Source organism: Bufo bufo, chromosome 10, assembly GCF_905171765.1.
Source record: "Bufo bufo chromosome 10, aBufBuf1.1, whole genome shotgun sequence".
Taxonomy (NCBI): Eukaryota; Metazoa; Chordata; class Amphibia; order Anura; family Bufonidae; genus Bufo; species Bufo bufo.
In genome coordinates, this window is record NC_053398.1 from 20,067,244 (window position 1) to 20,087,269 (window position 20,026).

Here is a 20,026-nt window from a genome sequence, read left to right on the forward strand (position 1 = left end):
AGCAACATATGAAGTATAATAAAAGGTCACCTCAAACTTTAAAGACATGACCTGCAAAACATCTTTCCATGGGTCCCATTATTCGGCTTGGCTACCTGTGCAGATGATTATTTTTGATCCTAATGATTAATGACCATACAGTTCTGGCGCTGCAATCCATTCTATACATCTTTCTAGGAGAGGAAGCGGGTTTGATGGTAGAGCAGTGCCCTCTGCTGGTAAACATTGTGTCCTGCAGTTCGAAACAGGGATGGAATTTAGATTTAGCCATTACACGGTCATTGCTTTAGCTCTGTAACAATGGTCCACACAACCGCAGCAGCTACTCTACATTATCTATAGGTTGTCACTGCCCCACCCCAAATCGTTTAGTTGGTAAACGGATTCTCCACAAAGAACCTTATAATTCAAATAAAGCTCATGCCCATCGCTCCAATGTCTCCTGAAATATAATACTAGTTTGAGAATAGCCTGTAAATATAGGATTACAGCTCCAGTGCAGACCTATGTGTCGCCATGTTTGCACTACAGACTACACGGGATGTACTTGTAACCATGGACACAAGGAAGTGGGGCTGTATACACAAAACCGTTGGAGATAATTTTTTCTGTTTAAAGGATTTTCAGATTCTCAGGATAGGCCATCAATATGAGATTGGCGGGGGGTCCGACTGCCAGTGCCAGCTGTTTGAGGAAGCCACGCACTCATCAGAGCTCCTCGCAGCTCACCAACCACAGCGCCGTCCATTGGATAGTGGCTGTGCTTGGTATCGCAGCTCAGCCCCATTCACTTGAATGGGACGGAGCTGCTTCTAGGCCACGTGACCAATGAATGTGATGAACCCCCACTGATCCCATATTGATGTCCTATCCCGAGGACAGGCCTTTCAATAAAAACTGAAATGACTGCATAGGTGGTAGACCCTTGCCAGACATATTCCTGAGATCAGAAATGCATGAAAATTTGGAAGATCACATTTTCACATACATATCAAATAGGTACTAAGCAGCGGCTGTGAATGTTACACTAGGATGCTGCAAGACGTGAGCCGTCCTCAGTGCCGCCATGTTCTTGAGGCGGATAATATAGAAATAAAGGACACCGGTTTTCATTCAGTTTTATTTAATAAAAATGTTAAAATAAATAGATACAAATTGATCAGACGCTCTGTGTTCACCCCCCTCCCCTCCCCCACCCCACCAGTTCCCTAAACTCTAAGCACAGTTTTACCAAAACTGAAAACACAGACTTCCAATTTTACAGAGAAGGCAGAGTATTTGCAGTTCACTACCATCGGGCCTGGAAAAAAATATAATGTATATTAAAAAAAAAAAAGAAGAAAAAAAAAAAAAAAAAGTTCCCATTACAATAGATAAGGAACGCCTCTCAATTTCATACGAAAACTTAATTATACATTTTTTTTTCTATAGAAAAAAGGTATGTTACAATATTTTCTTCATTATGATATCGACATTTGACAAGATTTTTTTTTTTTAATTTCTTTTTTTTTTTTAACCCTAAAATGCAGCACAAAAGAGGTGTTTCCTCACAGAGCAGAGAGTGTGAGTATACCAGACACTATCTGGAAGTTTTCGGTATTATTATTAATAACTATTGCTCCTAGCCTGAGAAAACAAAAAAAAGGGGGGCTACTGTAATGTAAACAAAGTCAAGGGGAAGGGGGGCCCAAAGCGAAACAAGGGGGTGGGGGCACTGAGGTTAGAGATACTGCTTAACATGTAGAGGAAGGGGCACATATACCCTTGGGCACTGCTCGGTTCTATGTCATTAATGCGCAGGAAAAAACGCCTCATGTTTTGGGGCTAAGAAAGCAGAAATAAGTGAAGGTGATCCATAAAGAGCCCTTAAATTTATTATTGGGAAGGAGACTTTGAAAGGACAGCGGGAGACCTGCCCCTTTAACACTGCATTAAGAGAAGCTACGACTAGAGCCGACGTCTTCTATTTCATTTATGGGATATCGAGATGCGCATCGTTATACGGCCATAAATAAGGCTGAGCTGCCACCGCAAATCGCCATGATCCCTCAACTTCCTGTGACGGGAGGGTCACGCCATGAAAGTGTGATATGGTTAAAAGGATGTCATACTTTCCCGAAACACATAGATCCTTAAAAAAGCCCTAACATTTAGCTTTATTAAGCTGCCCATAATATATATATATATATATATCAAAATGGCCGCCTCCACGGTGTGCAGGTTAACTTAAAGGGACACAATTTTTTTTTTTAATTAATACAAATGTTGGTGTTTCTATGTTATTCTCCTTTTTCTCAGCGCAAAAATAAATTTTGACAAATTTTGGAGAAAAGACAGGGGGGTTAGTTGCTTGTCGTCAGGTTGCATTGTGTTTTGTAGAGATTTTTTTTTTTACAGCAAGGATTGAGTAGTCTGCAGCACCCCCATTATAAGTCACTGGAACCAATCAGGATCTGTTGGGATCAATCCCATTATACCAGTCAGGGCTCCAATAAGGAGAGAAGCTGGGGCGCTAACGTGTACAGGGACGGACAACAGAACAGTTTCCGCTGCTCAGACAACAAGCCCCACCCCCTGAGGGAAGCCCCCTGATTTTTACAAGATTGCAAAATCCTTGCCGTCTGATAAATACACTTTATTTGTATTGATTTCTTCATTTAGTGTCCCTTTAAGAAGCTTAGCCAGTCAAGGAGCCCCTTGGGAATTTTTCTTGTATGTGCCCATTAACATCCGGTACATGTGACATCGACCACCCGCATTTCAAAATAATTAATCATATAAAACAAAAAAATTCAAAAATACAAGCCGTGTTCAAGTAGCTCCTCCACTATTTGCTAGAAGCCCTGGTAATGGAGGCTCAGTCACTCCCTAAAGTGTGCGGACAATGATTCACGTTATTATCTATGCAAGCCCAGAGAAACCCGCAATGATGGGGGTAATGCAATAAGGCACTTTGGAGCGTGCTCACTGCATCGGTAGCTGTGGGGACTTCATCTGGGGCAAGGATGATGGAGAAGCAAAAGCACAGAAAGCGCTACTGATGCACCTGGCTATGTAATGAAGTGACATGGTGAACATCCCACATCAGGCCACGCTGTAGTGCATAGATCAGCAACCTTCGGCACTCCAGCTGTTGTGAAACTACAACTCCCAGCAGGCACACTTGCTTTGCTGTTATCTGAACTCAGAAGTAAACAGAGCATGCTGGGAGTTGTAGTTTCACAACAGCCGGAGTGCTGGAGGTTGCGGACCCCTGCTGTAGTGTCATGTTTAATAGCCGCATGCAGTTCAAAGGGCACAAACCGAACAATAGTAAAATATGCGATCTGTATAGAAATAACCCAGATTCAGCGCCTGGGGGTGACCAGGGAACCGATACCCTCATTTCATGACACTTGTGGCTCCATTAACCATTGCGTGTGGCCATTTAGCGAGTGCTGGTCCCTCCTACCATGAACTAGTGTTTATACATGATGACACATACAAGGATTCACAGCATTAATCACAGATAATGTAAACTAGAACAACATAAAGAGGTTGTTGGGGAAAAAACAAACAAAACCAGCAGGAGGGAGAGAGGTTCATAGAGATGTATATTTTATTTTTAGGGTCCACGGGATTGGCATCAATCATTAAAAAAGCACTCTGGGATTTCTATTTTACATATATTACTAAAAGCCCATTGAGAAAACATGCAGACCGGCCATGCGTTCAGCAGTTTGCGGACTGCACATGGCTGCAACCATAATGGAAAATGCCTATTGTCCACGATTGCGGTGTGCTGTCCGCATCTTTTGTGGCCCTATTGAAATTAATGGGTCCGCACCCGTTCCGCAAAACTGAATGAGCCCTAACTCACCACCACTACTTGTTACACCCTGGCTCAGTTGTATCCATACATTTTAACCCCTTATTGACCAGCCTGTTTTGGGCCTTACTGACCAAGCGTTTTTCTTCCTTTTTCCATTGTCATTTTTGGGTACACATAACTTTCTGATTAACTTTTATTAACTCTTTCTGGGAGGGAGATGGGGAAAAAACAGCAATACTGCCACTGAGTTCTTACGTTATAAATATTACGGCGTTCATTGTTCAGTATAAATAACATAATATCTCTATTCTCTGGGTCAGTACGGTTACAGCGATACCAAATACATATAGTTTTTTTTATCCGTTTTACTACTTTTGTGCAATACACCCCCCCCCCCCCTTTTTTTTGCTTTTTTTTTTTAAAGGAAGAAAATCTTTATGCATTGCCGCTTCCCAAGACCCATAACTTTTTTATTTTAATTTCTATGGAGTTGTGTGAGGGCTTGATTTTTGAGGGTCGACTTGTAGTTTTCAATGGTACTATTTTGGGGTAAATTACACTTTTTGATCGTTTGTTATTTCGGTGGCGACTTGTTTTTGCAATTTTTTTTTTTTCATTGAAAAGTGTATTTTCAATGAAAAAAAAAAAAAAAAGCATATAACCATAACAAGCAATATTTTGACTGCTTTTAAAATACAATGCACTATCCCTATAGTGCATTGCATTTTAATATGAGTGTCATTGCCCGCAACATGTAATGGGTCAAACAACGGCAGAGCCTAAGGTCCCTTAGTGACGCCAATAAAAAAAAACAAAAAAAAACATTGGTGGTCACTTAGGGGTTAAACCTTTTTCATTAAAAAAAATCCCAGAGTGCTTCTTTAAAAAGACAATGTAAATCACTGAATTTTTGCAATGTTTAGTTATTTTGTTTTTTAATTAAACTTTTGTACCCTGGATGACAACCATTGGGATGTTCAATATTATAATTTTGAGGCAGAATAGAAAAAAAATGCCTCCAGTCACCACTAGGGGGAGCTCACTGGGATATCCGCTAGCCATTATTGAAAAGTTCTTGATGCAGTGAGCCCATCCCGCCCCTTAATGCTATGACTTTGTGAGGGGAAGCAAAGAAAGCCGTTTACTGGCGACTTCACTCTCTCACCATGGGCCCAATAGCAGTTGTACGGTATATACCACCTTGTGTGGAACAGCCCTACATCTCTGCAGTCTTTAATGTATTCCATTATTTGATCATATATAGAGATATATATAGATAAAAATACCTGCACATGGCTCCCTCTCTCGAACTTGCCCCTAGGATGGGACCATTTGCTTTCATTCCAGGTATACAGGTCCATGGGCAAGAAAACTGCTTGCTGTATATGCCCAGTGCTATTATCCACCTGTCAGCTCAGCTGAGAGGTCACCCACTGCTTTGGTGCCTACAAAAACAGGAAGCAATTGCATCTTCTCTTCCTGACTGAAATTTCGAGGGTGGCAATAAAGAGTGGACAACTGAACCTTCTAACTCGTCACTGGCAAGAAATTGTACAGAGTCCTATAAAAGGGAGCTTGTCGCCAGGATAGGCTCCCTTTGAATGAGGTCTGCTGCACACACATGAGGTCTGCTGCAAGCCATATGCTTGATTCTGGGATGTGCTGCACATAAATACAGGGAGGCCATATCCATCTGAATGGACTGCAATGAACCACCGCAGCACGTGGGCCGCTTTTAAGGTTACCATTACATGGCCTTTAAAAATTCCTATTAAAAAACCTAAGTACTGCCCAATGAGAAACGAGCGGACGTGTATGTACTCCAACAAAGATGCACACGGATGTCTCATTTCACCATTCCACTGACACTAGGAAGACATGTTTGTAATATTTTGTACCTCGGCCTCCTTATTTCACACAAAAAAACAAAGAAAAAAAAAAAAAAACTACCCTCAGATATCCACAGCCTGCGAGTATCCTTCCTGCGCCTAATTGGCTGCCCGCTATAACTACGGAACACGCCAGCTGCACAGCCCCACCACAACCATTGCAACATCTGTTGTGTCATAAATGGATCCTGCAGGAGACAACACACAACTTGTGTTTCGGGGAGGTGTGTCCAAAACCCACAAAGCCTAATCTGCTTTGCTAATACTTCTGCATTATTATATTTTTTAATTCTTTTTTTTTTTTTTTTTATGAATGAATGCAATGAATAAATATCTTGGTGTTAAGTTACCAAATGTCCATTTCATACAGAGATGCTGGCACATATTAAAAAACAAAAAAACAAAGAAACAAACAGCTACTTCTACACCATGATGCAGAGAGATGGGCATCCATTCCATACTCTACTACGGAACGCAGCATTTATAGACAGGTTGTTTTTGGCGAGGTGATTGCCTCCTCCGCCAGGAACGATCATAGAGGAATAACAATACTGACTAAAACATCCTTCCCCTCCCCCTCCACTTTCTGCTGCCAGGCATTCTTATGAGAATATAATTTGTAATTTTTTTTCCATTTTTTTTTGGTACATCACACTGAGTCTGGTAGACAGGGGAACTTTCCTAGTCTTTGGACTGGTATGTATGCCCCCTTCCCACTAACATAAAAAGTATACAGAAGGAGGAGTTCCCAGAAGCCCGCCGTGTCCACACACCCACCTTTAAGAAAATAGCAAAGAAAGAAAAAAAATAAAGATTGATATCTATAGTTGCTGCGGAGGCTGCTGCAGGCACACACTGGTGTAAGATAGAGAGTAAAGTTAAAGATTTGTTTCTATTTGTCACTTGGCATGGTGCTGGCAGGACGCGCCAGCTCACACGTGGAACACACAGAATAAAAGGTTGATTGGCAAAACTCCAGTGCTTACGTCTGTCCTGGGACGTCACCGTGGTTATGGTTCAGTCTCTCCCAGGAACTGTTCAGACGCCGCTTATCTTTTCAGAGTACTCTTGCTCACAATAAATGGGTCACTTAGTCTCTTCAGCCTGGTTGCAGTTCTGGGCACAGTTGGGTGATGGAAAGGAGGCTGTGACTGGATTGGGGTCGGGAGGGGGGCTGTTGGCAGTAGCGGTGCAGTCCTGGCTGTGGTTAGAGGTCACCTCTGAGTTAGTAGGTTTGGTGAGGTCTATATCCTGAATGAGCCGGATAAGACGTTTCACTTTGTCCAGAGAGCTGTGCATGTCTTTTTGCCGGGACAAGATGCTGTTCTTCATTTCCATGCATTTCTAGAAAACAAAAAAGACCTTACCAGGATACTGACAAGTCACGGTCAAGTCTGCTTCTCTGCAGAGTAAAGTGATTTTCCTGCCATTAACATTAGTGGAACATTGATGAAATAAGCCATCCACAAACTGGTGGCACCTTTAAAGAGGTTGCACCACATTTGTTGAGACAGTGGTAGATTGGGAACATATTTTTTTTATTTGGGTGGGGGCTAGTTTCACAAGATATTATAAGTTATTTCCACTTTGTCAAGTGATGGCATATGAATAGAAAATGCTATCACTTCTTAACTAGCGGGTTTTGGATTTTGGGGTCCACATCGATCTTGAGAAAGAAGGGTCCTTCAGCACCAGCTTAGTGCCATGTCCCTGCCCTAGCCACCCTGAATGAGCACTCTGCTAGATCATGAAGGAAGCAGTCAGGGAGGTCTGGCACTGCTGGTCCACCTTGACTGCTGACTATAAGGGCACATGCACACGAATGTGCACCGGCCAGGTCCGTGCCGCGGACCGCAAATTGCTTTCCGTAATGCACGGGCACCAACCTTAGGGCCGTGATATGTGGATCATTTACTTGAATGGGGTCCGTGATCTGCATCCAATGGTCTGCACAGCAAATAAGTAGTGCATGCTTTACTTTTTTGCAGTGTCAAGGCACGGACAAACCCCAGTGCTTCCGTCAGGTTCTGTGCCTCCATTCCACACCGACCTTCCGGATTGTGGACTCATTCAAATGAATGGGTCCTCATCAGTGATGCGGGGTGCACACGGCCGGTGCCCGTGTGTTGCAGGCCGCTATACGGGCACGGCCAGGCAAGCAACAGCCGTGTGCATGGGCCCTAGGAGGCAGGCTCTTTTTAGTAAGATTTTTCTACTTGCTAAAAAGTGCATCTTATAGTCAAAAAAACACAAATCATCCTACATTGCAGTGCAGTGATGTAATATGAACTCACCGTTATGGAGTTGCTGAGATGTTTTATTTTCTGCTCTAGTTGCTCTCGCTCCTGTTTCAGGTCTGTGCTCCACTTGAGTAATTTCTGTTTCTCTTCTTCTTTTGCTTTAAAACAATAAAGATGGTTGGCGTGAGATCGGACGCACTGTTTACGGTGGAAATAGTACAATACATAAATATGGCTCACAACAGTTTGCCAGATAACAGAATAAAAAAAAATAATGGCAAGTGTGAGAGATGGACCGACAACCCAATTGTTAACACAATCTTTCCTGCAAGCTTCAGAAATCAGCAGTCCTGAAGAAATCTGACAGAAAAACAGACGTCCTTCACCTCCTGGTGGGAATCAGGTTAAAGGGGTTCATGGCTGAGATGGAAAAAAAACACAGTAAGTGCTGGTCAGGGGTGGATGGCCAGCGCTCTGCTGTTTCCGTGAAGCCCATCACAGTTAGGCTAAGTTCACACGAACGTGCGTGACCCGTGGCCGTATTGCGGCCCGCAATTTGCGGGCCGCAATACACGGCCACAGTTCCGGGTGAATTCCGCATCACGGATGCGGACCCATTCACTTCAATGGGTCCGCTAATCCGGAATCGCGGAACGGCCGCACGGGACGGGACCCCTCGGAAGCACTACGGAGTGCCTCCTGGGGTTACGTCCCGTTGTTCCGTTCCGCTAAAAGATAGAACAAGTCCTATCTTTTCGCGGAACGGCCGGATCGCGGACCCATTAAAGTGAATGGGTCCGCGATCCGATGCGGCTGACCTACGGCCGGCGAACAAGCATTGCGGCCCGCTATTTGCGGGCCGCTTCACAGGCACGGGTCACACACGTTCGTGTGAACCTGGCCTTAATGGGATCTATGCAAACAATGTCGCAGCTTGCTGTGCTACACAGTTTGTGTAGCTCCCATTCACTGCTATGGAAACAGTGGAGTGCCGGCCGCTTGGCCATCTTCGTAACTCCGCCTCCAATGGCGAGCTCTTACTGTGGTGCCCTTTAAGGGACACACACACATTATCATGAAGTAGGAGGGAAAGTATGTTGAATTTTTTTTACTTTGGTATGTATCACTGTATGGAATTTTCTCATGTAACAGTTGCAGTTACCTGCATTTTTACTGTCTATCTTGCAACTGCGATTGTTGCCTTTTGGGGAAAAGGTTGCAGGCAACTTGCATCGATTGCAAGGAATCACAAAAAATATATATTTCACCCTGTAAGTACTGTGTGGGGAAAATGTCAGTGCGTCTTATAGGGCAAATACTGATGAGTGCTTCCATTATGGAAGCAGTCATTAGTACAGTAAGACCGGGGAGCAGCGAATACAATGCTCCTAGTGCTGGCTCTGTACTCGCCGTTCTTTGGCCTTCTTCTGCCAACGGCACACACTGTGCTGTAACCTGCACACAGCGCAAGGACGTAGGCGAGCTCTCTTCACGCTGTGCAATGACAGATCACATGACAGGACAGACTGGCAGGAAGAGCGCTGGATCTCTCGGGTGGCGGCTGCATCCGGAGCAGGAGAGGTGAGTAGATTTATTTATTTTGTCTGATCTGAAGTCTGATTAACATTGGGGGGGGGGGGGGGCGATTTGAGGTCCGATTACCATTGGTGGTCTGATCTGAGGTAAAAGCATTTTTTTTCTTATTTTCCTCCTCTTAAACCCAGGTCCATCTTATAGGCAAGTGTGTCTTATAGGGTAAAAAATACGGTACATAGACAGTGCATCTTCTACAGGTTAAAAAATATACGGTATACAAAAAAATAATTGGTGTTGGGGCTCTTTAAATCAAGAGCATTTTGCAAGCAAAGACTAGATTTAAATACAGAACTTCTTGTGACTGTCAAACAACCTTTTGTCCATACAGGGAAACACTGAGGTTATTCAAAGGTCACAGTAATCCACGATACGGAACGCACAATATTATGTGGAGTCACTTTGGAAGGCCTAGCCCTATCAAGTATTCCATATCTACTCATGTATGAAACACTTTGAAGATAAGGTGTTCAGAAATGGATGATTTACATAAAATCACCCTTTAGAGTTGTATTCTTTTGAAGGGGCTGCAGTAGTCTCCTGTTCATCTGGTGGCAGAGAGTGTTGGTCTGCAGGCAAATACTGTGAAGCTACTTCTGCGACTCAGTGACGTCACTTACTAAGGTAGAAAAACCCCTTTAATGTTTCGGTTTTGTAAAGTTCACAGCTTTAGGCCCAGAAGTAGAGTGGTTTGTGGCTGGTAGGACAGTTTTGATGTGACCAAGATACATATAACCTACCTGCTTTATACGCTATATATGAGTGAACAATGGCCAACGTTCCTGGCCACGGGATCGCTTCTTCTTTTTTCAGCATCTGTAGAGGGGAAAAAAAAAAACATAAAAAGGCATTAAACAAGCATCTGAATAAATACATATATATGCATGTACATATTAGACATTACAGGCTACAAGAGGTTGCCACACAGCACAGTTACAAATAATGTCCCGTTCTCTTCTGTGACTCACAGCCACGGATGCAAAGAAGTTCCTAACTGGAAAAGCAGAAGTTCCTAGAAAAGGACACACAAATCTAGCTGCAGTGATTATCCTGCACTAGACAAAGATCACAAACTCATTAAATTCTTCTTTGTGACAGCTAAACTTGTAGCTGAAGTCTTATCTCAAGAGCCATATCTCAAAGCAAGGAAACAAAGTCTGCCATCTGTAAATGCGTGGAGGAACCGGATCCGCAGAGCAAACGTAAAGGCTATGGACACCTTTGTGTTGAATTTTTTTTTTAGTGCTCATTTGCTTCCTAAAAACAAAAGTTTATCAATTTTCTAAATGGCCTTCATTACAAATTCCCTACCATCTTGTTCCTGGAGAGTGTGTGTAAATCCTTCACCTAGCTGCTGGATCTGACATCAATCCATGGATTCTGCTCATGTTTCTCTCTGCTTTCCCCCTTCCTTCCTTCTCCCAGTGTCTCCAAGATGTAACAGCAGGAAGGAGTAGGTAGTACACAGAAGATCAGAGATTGGTGAGGGGAAAACTTCTACGTTATCACAGAGGGCAGCTCACACACGCTATAGATAGAGAAGAAAGCCACAGATAGCAGAGCACCCACAGTAAACTCTGCAGGAGGAGATAATTTGCAGTACAAGTGAGAGGAGGAGCGTCTTCAGCTGTAGGAGAAATCAGTCCAGGAATGAAGCAGTGCTGATACAACGGCTAATGAAAGCAGAAGCATCCTGGACACACAGGGGAAGATTTATCAAGGCTGACACCTTTCTGCACTGGTCTTGATATACCCTACACTGCTGGAGAATGCACCTAATTTATGACTAGGCTCAGTCCTCTGCATAAACTAGGCGCATCCTCGGGCAGTGCGTGCGCCTAAACCTAAAAGCTCAGAGCTGCCGTAGAGTTTTGGCTTCATTTGCACAAGAAAACTGGCGTAAATGAAAAGAAATTTGTTGTGGGTGCTGGCCGCACAACCCTTCCTGCCCTTGCCACGCCCCCTTTCTGAAAAGTGGCAGCGTAAGAAGTGGGAGATGCAACAATTTTTTTCGAAGTCACAAACACATAGTTTGCGACTTTTTAAAGCCACTTTCAGATGCAAGGGAGATGAGAAATCTCCCCCACAGACTTCACATCTAGCTCTTATTACTGGGAGGACACCCACAGACAAGTCTGAAACCAGCAGCAAGCATTGCAGACTCAATAGGTAGGGGGGTCTGAAAATGATGTGATGTGCTAATGTCAGCTGAACCTAACTAACCTATTCCTAGTTTTATCCATGTCCCAGTTACTCCATAAATGCAACTTTTTATAATATGCAAATTAGCCTCTAGGAGCAGGAGTCGCCTCCCTCCAATTCTTGATTGACAGGGCCAGGCAGTGTACGCATCCTCCTGCCAGCCCTGAGTACATGGTAAGTCTGGCGCCTGCGCAGTGCCATTCAGTATTCAGCGCAGGCATAGTGAAGGAAGGACGCTCACTGACTGCCGACTTCCTTACTGCGCCTGTGCTGAATACTGAACAGCACAGCGCAGGTGCGAGATTTACCATGCACCCAGGGTCGGCAGGAGGATGCAAACGCTGCCTGGCCCTGTCAATCAAGAATTGGAGGGAGGTGACAGAGGTGGGAGAACGGAGCCTCTAGGAGCAGGAGCAACGGCTAATTTAGAGGCTAATTTGCATATTATAAAAAGTTTTATTTATGGAGCTTGGGTGCAGCAAGAGTAATGGTGCCAATGGTGACAACCTCGTTGCACCAAAGGCCTAATTTGCACATTTAAAAAAAATAATAATAATCATAAAATCGGGAACGGAGCCTTGGATTGTAAAAAGAAAATCACAACTGTGTCCATGAGGTCTAATAGGAAGACAGCCATCATCTCAAGATAACATTGTTGATCACTTGCTAGTGGGGTCTACCAATTCTGAAGTCTACAAATAACCTGGTAGTTCATACTGACCACACGACCTGTGCTTTCAATGCAAGTAGCAGATTTTACATTTAATTACAATTTTGATCCATTTTAATTAAAATATTAAGGTCAGTATCTAGAATTCAAACATGTTGTAGACTTTATTACAAGAAGGGAACTTTATATATTGAAAGAAAAATAACTCCTCAAAAAACGAACTACATTGGTAAATTACACAAGAAAAACTTCTGATCACCAGGAACTTGTACCCTGAGATGTAGCTATAGGAGGTACAGACGTAGCAGTAGCACTCGGCCCTGAAGCCACAGGGACACCCAAGTCACATTTTCCACTTAAGAAGATGCCACTATTTTAAAGGTCACATGGTCGGTGGAGACCCTGCTGTAGATTTTGCATTGGAACAACAGAGTTGCAAGTTACTTCTCTGCTTGTACATAAGGAGCGCCTCTGAAAACTGAGTATTAAGGGGTGCAGAGGTAGAAGTTGCACCTAAGCCCTGGTACCTGAGGGAGCAAAAAGGCCTCAGTGCCACTGAAGATGCCAGTTCTACAAATGGCACATGATAGTTAGGGGGGGTCCCATTACAGATTTTGCATTAGGGCCCAAGAGCTTTACGTTACGCCTCTGATGCCCACGTTCACTGAGTGGCATCTTACAGTTTACAGATCCATGGAAAGCCCATTCATCCTTATTCAGGTACCCGATGTAAGCCGTCAGTTCGTCACAGAGGTGGATGCAGCATGCATTACGCTACCTGCAACATTTCAGGAGGCTCCACCCCATTTATCAAGCATGCATGAAAGAACCATCACCGATCGTATACAGCGGCACTACTAAACATTTTTTTAAAAGTGAATTTATACAAAAGAAAATATATACTGACGGCAAATAGATACCTTTGCCTAAACACACACACACACATTATATATATATATATATATATATATATATATATATATATATATATATATAGAGTATGGCAGCACCAATTCACAACATTAGTAACGGGTGCTATGTCAAAGGGTGTCACTGCTTACCCAAAGAATATAGACTTAAACGGACAGCACTTCCAGTAGAAAAAAGTTGTGGTTTATTAGGCTTCACTGTTGAATAATGGGAGAAAAGAAGAAATGAATCGCACATCCACTGCTAATGCTATGATCTCATCCCTGCATTTCTGCAGGAGACAGCACTAAATAGCGCATGTGTACGTCGCTTCACTGTGCCACTGTGGCCTAATAAACCACAACTTTTTCTACTGGAAGTGCTGTCCGTTTCTATCTATCTATCTATCTATATATACACACACACACACACACACACACACACTCACCTAAAGAATTATTAGGAACACCATACTAATACGGTGTTGGACCCCCTTTTGCCTTCAGAACTGCCTTAATTCTACGTGGCATTGATTCCACAAGGTGCTGATAGCATTCTTTAAAAATGTTGGCCCATATTGATAGGATAGCATCTTGCAGTTGATGGAGATTTGAGGGATGCACATCCAGGGCACGAAGCTCCCGTTCCACCACATCCCAAAGATGCCCTATTGGGTTGAGATCTGGTGACTGTAGGGCCATTTTAGTACAGTGAACTGATTGTCATGTTCAAGAAACCAATTTGAAATGATTCGAGCTTTGTGACATGGTGCATTATCCTGCTGGAAGTAGCCATCAGAGGATGGGTACATGGTGGTCATGAAGGGATGGACATGGTCAGAAACAATGCTCAGGTAGCCCGTGGCATTTAAACGATGCCCAATTGGCACTAAGGGGCCTAAAGTGTGCCCAGAAAACATCCCCCACACCATTACACCACCACCACCAGCCTGCACAGTGGTAACAAGGCATGATCGATACATGTTCTCATTCTGTTTACGCCAAATTTGGACTCTACCATTTGAATGTCTCAACAGAAATCGAGACTCATCAGACCAGGCAACATTTTTCCAGTCTTCAACAGTCCAATTTTGGTGAGCTCGTGCAAATTGTAGCCTCTTTTTCCTATTTGTAGTGGAGATGAGTGGTACCCGGTGGGGTCTTCTGCTGTTGTAGCCCATCCGCCTCAAGGTTGTGCGTGTTGTGGCTTCACAAATGCTTTGCTGCAGACCTCGGTTGTAACGAGTGGTTATTTCAGTCAATGTTGCTCTTCTATCAGCTTGAATCAGTCGGCCCATTCTCCTCTGACCTCTAGCATCCACAAGGCATTTTCGCCCACAGGACTGCCGCATACTGGATGTTTTGTAAACCATTCTTTTTGTACCATTCTTTGTAAACCCTAGAAATGGTTGTGCGTGAAAATCCCAGTAACTCAGCAGATTGTGAAATACTCAGACCGGCCCGTCTGGCACCAACAACCATGCCACGCTCAAAATTGCTTAAATCACCTTTCTTTCCCATTCTGACATTCAGTTTGGAGTTCAGGAGATTGTCTTGACCAGGAGCACCCCCCTAAATGCATTGAAGCAACTGCCATGTGATTGGTTGACTAGATAATTGCATTAATGAGAAATAGAACAGGTGTTCCTAATAATTCTTTAGGTGAGTGTAATATATATATATATATATATATATATATATATACACACACACATATACACACACATATATACACACACACACACACACACATACACACTGCTCAAAAAAATAAAGGGAACACTTAAACAACACAATGTAACTCCAAGTCAATCACACTTCTGTGAAATCAAACTGTCCACTTAGGAAGCAACACTGAGTGACAATCAATTTCACATGCTGTTGTGCAAATGGGATAGACAACAGGTGGAAATTATAGGCAATTAGCAAGACACCCCCAATAAAGGAGTGGTTCTGCAGGTGGTGACCACAGACCACTTCTCAGTTCCTATGCTTCCTGGCTGATGTTTTGGTCACTTTTGAATGCTGGCGGTGCTTTCACTCTAGTGGTAGCATGAGACGGAGTCTACAACCCACACAAGTGGCTCAGGTAGTGCAGCTTATCCAGGATGGCACATCAATGTGAGCTGTGGCAAGAAGGTTTGCTGTGTCTGTCAGCGTAGTGTCCAGAGCATGGAGGCGCTACCAGGAGACAGGCCAGTACATCAGGAGACATGGAGGAGGCCGTAGGAGGGCAACAACCCAGCAGCAGGACCGCTACCTCCGCCTTTGTGCAAGGAGGAACAGGAGGAGCACTGCCAGAGCCCTGTAAAATGACCTCCAGCAGGCCACAAATGTGCATGTGTCTGCTCAAACGGTCAGAAACAGACTCCATGAGGGTGATATGAGGGCCCGACGTCCACAGTTGGGGGTTGTGCTTACAGCCCAACACCGTGCAGGACGTTTGGCATTTGCCAGAGAACACCAAGATTGGCAAATTCGCCACTGGCGCCCTGTGCTCTTCACAGATGAAAGCAGGTTCACACTGAGCACATGTGACAGACGTGACAGAGTCCGGAGACGCCGTGGAGAACGTTCTGCTGCCTGCAACATCCTCCAGCATGACCGGTTTGGCATTGGGTCAGTAATGGTGTGGGGTGGCATTTCTTTGGAGGGCCGCACAGCCCTCCATGTGCTCGCCAGAGGTAGCCTGACTGCCATTAGGTACCGAGATGAGATCCTCAGACCCCTTGTGAGACCATATGCTGGTGCGGTTGGCCCTGGGTTCCTCCTAATGCAAGACAATGCTGGACCTCATGTGGCTGGAGTGTGTCAGCAGTTCCTGCAAGACGAAGGCATTGATGCTATGAACTGGCCCGCCCGTTCCTCAGACCTGAATCCAATTGAGCACATCTGGGACATCATGTCTCGCTCTATCCACCAACGTCACGTTGCACCACATACTGTCCAGGAGTTGGCAGATGCTTTAGTCCAGGTCTGAGAGGAGATCCCTCAGGAGACCGTCCGCCACCTCATCAGGAGCATGCACAGGCGTTGTAGGGAGGTCATACAGGCACGTGGAGGCCACACACACTACTGAGCCTCATTTTGACTTGTTTTAAGGACATTACATCAAAGTTAGATCAGCCTGTAGTGTGTTTTTCCACTTTAATTTTGAGTGTGACTCCAAATCCAGACCTCCATGGGTTGAAAAATTTGATTTCCATTTTTTTATTTTTGTGCGATTTTGTTGTCAGCACATTCAACTATGTAAAGAACAAAGTATTTCAGAAGAATATTTAATTAATTCAGATCTAGGATGTGTTATTTTTGTGTTCCCTTTATTTTTTTGAGCAGTGTATATATATTCAGATTTGGAGGAAAGAGGGGTCAGGTGCTCAGCAAATTCAACTAAGGCCTTCTGCACATTATATGAGTTTTTGTGGTTCGCATATTGCAGAGCCTGCGCTATGTTACAAACGTCTATCCTTGTCCGAAAAACAAACAAGAATAGGACAGGTTCTATATATTTTTTTTTGCGGGGCCGTGGAATAAAAATACGGAAGCAGACAGCACGCAGTGTTTTGTCCGCATCTTTTGCGGCCTGTTGAAGTGATTGGGTCGAAAGCCCATCTGCTAAAAATGCGGCTCAGATGTGGACAGAAACTACGGTTGTATGCATGAGGCCTAAGACTGCTTCAGAGAGAAACACGGTGGGCTGTGAGACTAGATAATTAAAGTCCAAATTAGTGAATTATGCAGCTTCAGTCATTCTCTGTAGGGTCGTGCAATAAATCGGGACCAGGATTTCTGGTTTCTCGAAGTGGTGGAGCAGATACATGACGGGTGTGTCTTTTTAAAAAGATATATATTATTTAAACATGGGTTTCATTATTTAAATGTTTTTATATTGTTGTAATAATTTTTTAATTTACATCACACAAGTAAGCCTCATGATTACAACATACATGCGAGCCTCACAATGACACCCTACATGTAACAATCATGGAGATATCATACAGATGACATCCCTATCTACATACATTGTGTACTGCGTTATTGTTATGACCACCATTGTGGGTTTGGATGAGAGGGGACTGAAAATAACAACTTGATAGTAATTTCATATGTCTAATAATAAGATAATTGTATTCTTATTTTGTCCGTGTGATTCAGAGTGGACAGGATCCAATCAATTCCTGGCTAAAGAACCAAATTCCATGTCAATCTGCACCACATACTGCTCAGCTGACCCAATACACAACAAGAGGCAAGACATTACAGTAAAGCACACAATATACGGTAATATAAACAGCCCGGGTATAAAATGTTCTTTGAAGCCAAGTTACTTCCCTTAAATTAAGAAACTAGGAGAAAGGGGGGCACGGCTTGCATCAGACGTCATAGCTGACGGGGTTGTTTCCTCTATCTATCACACAGTACCTGGTCTTGGCATTTGGGACATATCCACATGCCCTTGGGAATGGCTTTCAGAGGAGGCTCCAAACAGTCCAGGTGGTATACACGTGAACATGTGTCGCACATCAGTAACTGTCCGCTCTTTCTGCAGACGCTGCAAAAATCCTCATGGATATCAGCCTGTAAGGGGTCACAGGAGAGAGGAGGCAGGGGGGGGAAAAAAGGGGTCAGCCTAAAAATCTGACAAACGCCCTTCCTCATTTTAAGTTAAAAAAAAATAAAAATAGACACTAATCTTTCAGAGAAATTCCGCTAGGAAAAGAAGAAGGGAGCAATGCACTGCTATGGACAGCAAAGCAATGCAGGAAAAACCCTGTAGCAGAAAAGTAGAGGAGACAAGGAAAGTGTGGAAAAAAGCAGCAGCCGGGGTTGTCAGGAGTCAGTACTAACAGGTTTCCACCAACAGAACCACAAAAGCAGAAAGAGAGCAAAGAAAGATTCTGCACTTTCAATCATATCTCTCAAGTTAAAAAGCAGAAATATGCAGAAGAAGGTGCATGAAATTTCTAGAGGACAGTAGTACACTATAGTGCAGTGAGCGGAGACTGTTAGTATTTTACGGGACTAATTCTGTTCCATATCTGGCAGTCCTGACCTCCATGAAATGCCCTTTACAGACCCAGAGCCATATATGTAAACTGTGAGGCCTTGACTAGGTTTCCCATGATAATGTGCATGTACAGAAAAAGTGTAGGACACCCGAGAGAATGTGCCACCAATCTGACACAACTTTTACTATGGTAATCTGAAAGAAGATCCCCTTTAGCAATTAAAACAACTGTGTTCTTCCATTAAAAGGGGTGATTAGTAACAGTCTCTCTCTCTCTGGAGGACTCACCCTGGTCACACAGATATGAACATTATACACTGCTCAAAAAAATTAAAGGGAACACTTAAACAACACAATGTAACTCCAAGTCAATCACACTTCTGTGAAATCAAACTGTCCACTTAGGAAGCAACACTGAGTGACAATCAATTTCACATGCTGTTGTGCAAATGGGATAGACAACAGGTGGAAATTATAGGCAATTAGCAAGACACCCCCAATAAAGGAGTGGTTCTGCAGGTGGTGACCACAGACCACTTCTCAGTTCCTATGCTTCCTGGCTGATGTTTTGGTCACTTTTGAATGCTGGTGGTGCTTTCACTCTAGTGGTAGCATGAGACGGAGTCTACAACCCACACAAGTGGCTCAGGTAGTGCAGCTTATCCAGGATGGCACATCAATGCGAGCTGTGGCAAGAAGGTTTGCTGTGTCTGTCAGCGTAGTGTCCAGAGCATGGAGGCGCTACCAGGAGACAGGCCAGTACATCAGGAGACGTGGAGGAGGCCGTAGGAGGGCAACAACCCAGCAGCAGGACCGCTACCTCCGCCTTTGTCCAAGGAGGAACAGGAGGAGCACTGCCAGAGCCCTGTAAAATGACCTCCAGCAGGCCACAAATGTGCATGTGTCTGCTCAAACTGTCAGAAACAGACTCCATGAGGGTGATATGAGGGACCGACGTCCACAGTTGGGGGTTGTGCTTACAGCCCAACACCATGCAGGACGTTTGGCATTTGCCAGAGAACACCAAGGTTGGCAAATTCGCCACTGGCGCCCTGTGCTCTTCACAGATGAAAGCAGGTTCACAATGAGCACATGTGACAGACGTGACAGAGTCTGGAGACGCCGTGGAGAACGTTCTGCTGCCTGCAACATCCTCCAGCATGACCGGTTTGGCATTGGGTCAGTAATGGTGTGGGGTGGCATTTCTTTGGAGGGCCGCACAGCCCTCCATGTGCTCACCAGATGTAGCCTGACTGCCATTAGGTACCGAGATGAGATCCTCAGACCCCTTGTGAGACCATATGCTGGTGCGGTTGGCCCTGGGTTCCTCCTAATGCAAGACAATGCTAGACCTCATGTGGCTGGAGTGTGTCAGCAGTTCCTGCAAGACGAAGGCATTGATGCTATGGACTGGCCCGCCCGTTCCCCAGACCTGAATCCAATTGAGCACATCTGGGACATCATGTCTCGCTCTATCCACCAACATCACGTTGCACCACAGACTGTCCAGGAGTTGGCCAGATGCTTTAGTCCAGGTCTGGGAGGAGATCCCTCAGGAGACCGTCCGCCACCTCATCAGGAGCATGCACAGGCGTTGTAGGGAGGTCATACAGGCACGTGGAGGCCACACACACTACTGAGCCTCATTTTGACTTGTTTTAAGGACATTACATCTAAGTTGGATCAGCCTGTAGTGTGTTTTTCC

The 20,026-nt window shown here is 44.3% G+C and overlaps 1 protein-coding gene across 5 annotated transcripts in view; it reads right to left on the reverse strand.

Annotated features, from left to right (window-relative positions):
* Positions 1-4,457: 4,457 nt before the first annotated feature.
* PHF21A (PHD finger protein 21A) overlaps positions 4,458-20,026 on the reverse strand; it is a 153,759-nt gene continuing 138,190 nt past the window's right edge. For 4 of the 5 annotated variants that reach the window (XM_040409142.1, XM_040409144.1, XM_040409140.1 and 1 more), the window contains exons 14-17: positions 17,736-17,891; positions 10,274-10,349; positions 7,995-8,098; positions 4,458-7,044 (exon numbers count right to left, since the gene is read on the reverse strand). In XM_040409142.1, the coding sequence (XP_040265076.1) occupies positions 6,787-7,044; positions 7,995-8,098; positions 10,274-10,349; positions 17,736-17,891 (594 nt within the window). In that variant the 3' untranslated portion in view covers positions 4,458-6,786. The remainder of the gene's footprint in view (positions 7,045-7,994; positions 8,099-10,273; positions 10,350-17,735; positions 17,892-20,026) is intronic. The other variant, XM_040409141.1, reaches the window with a different exon arrangement.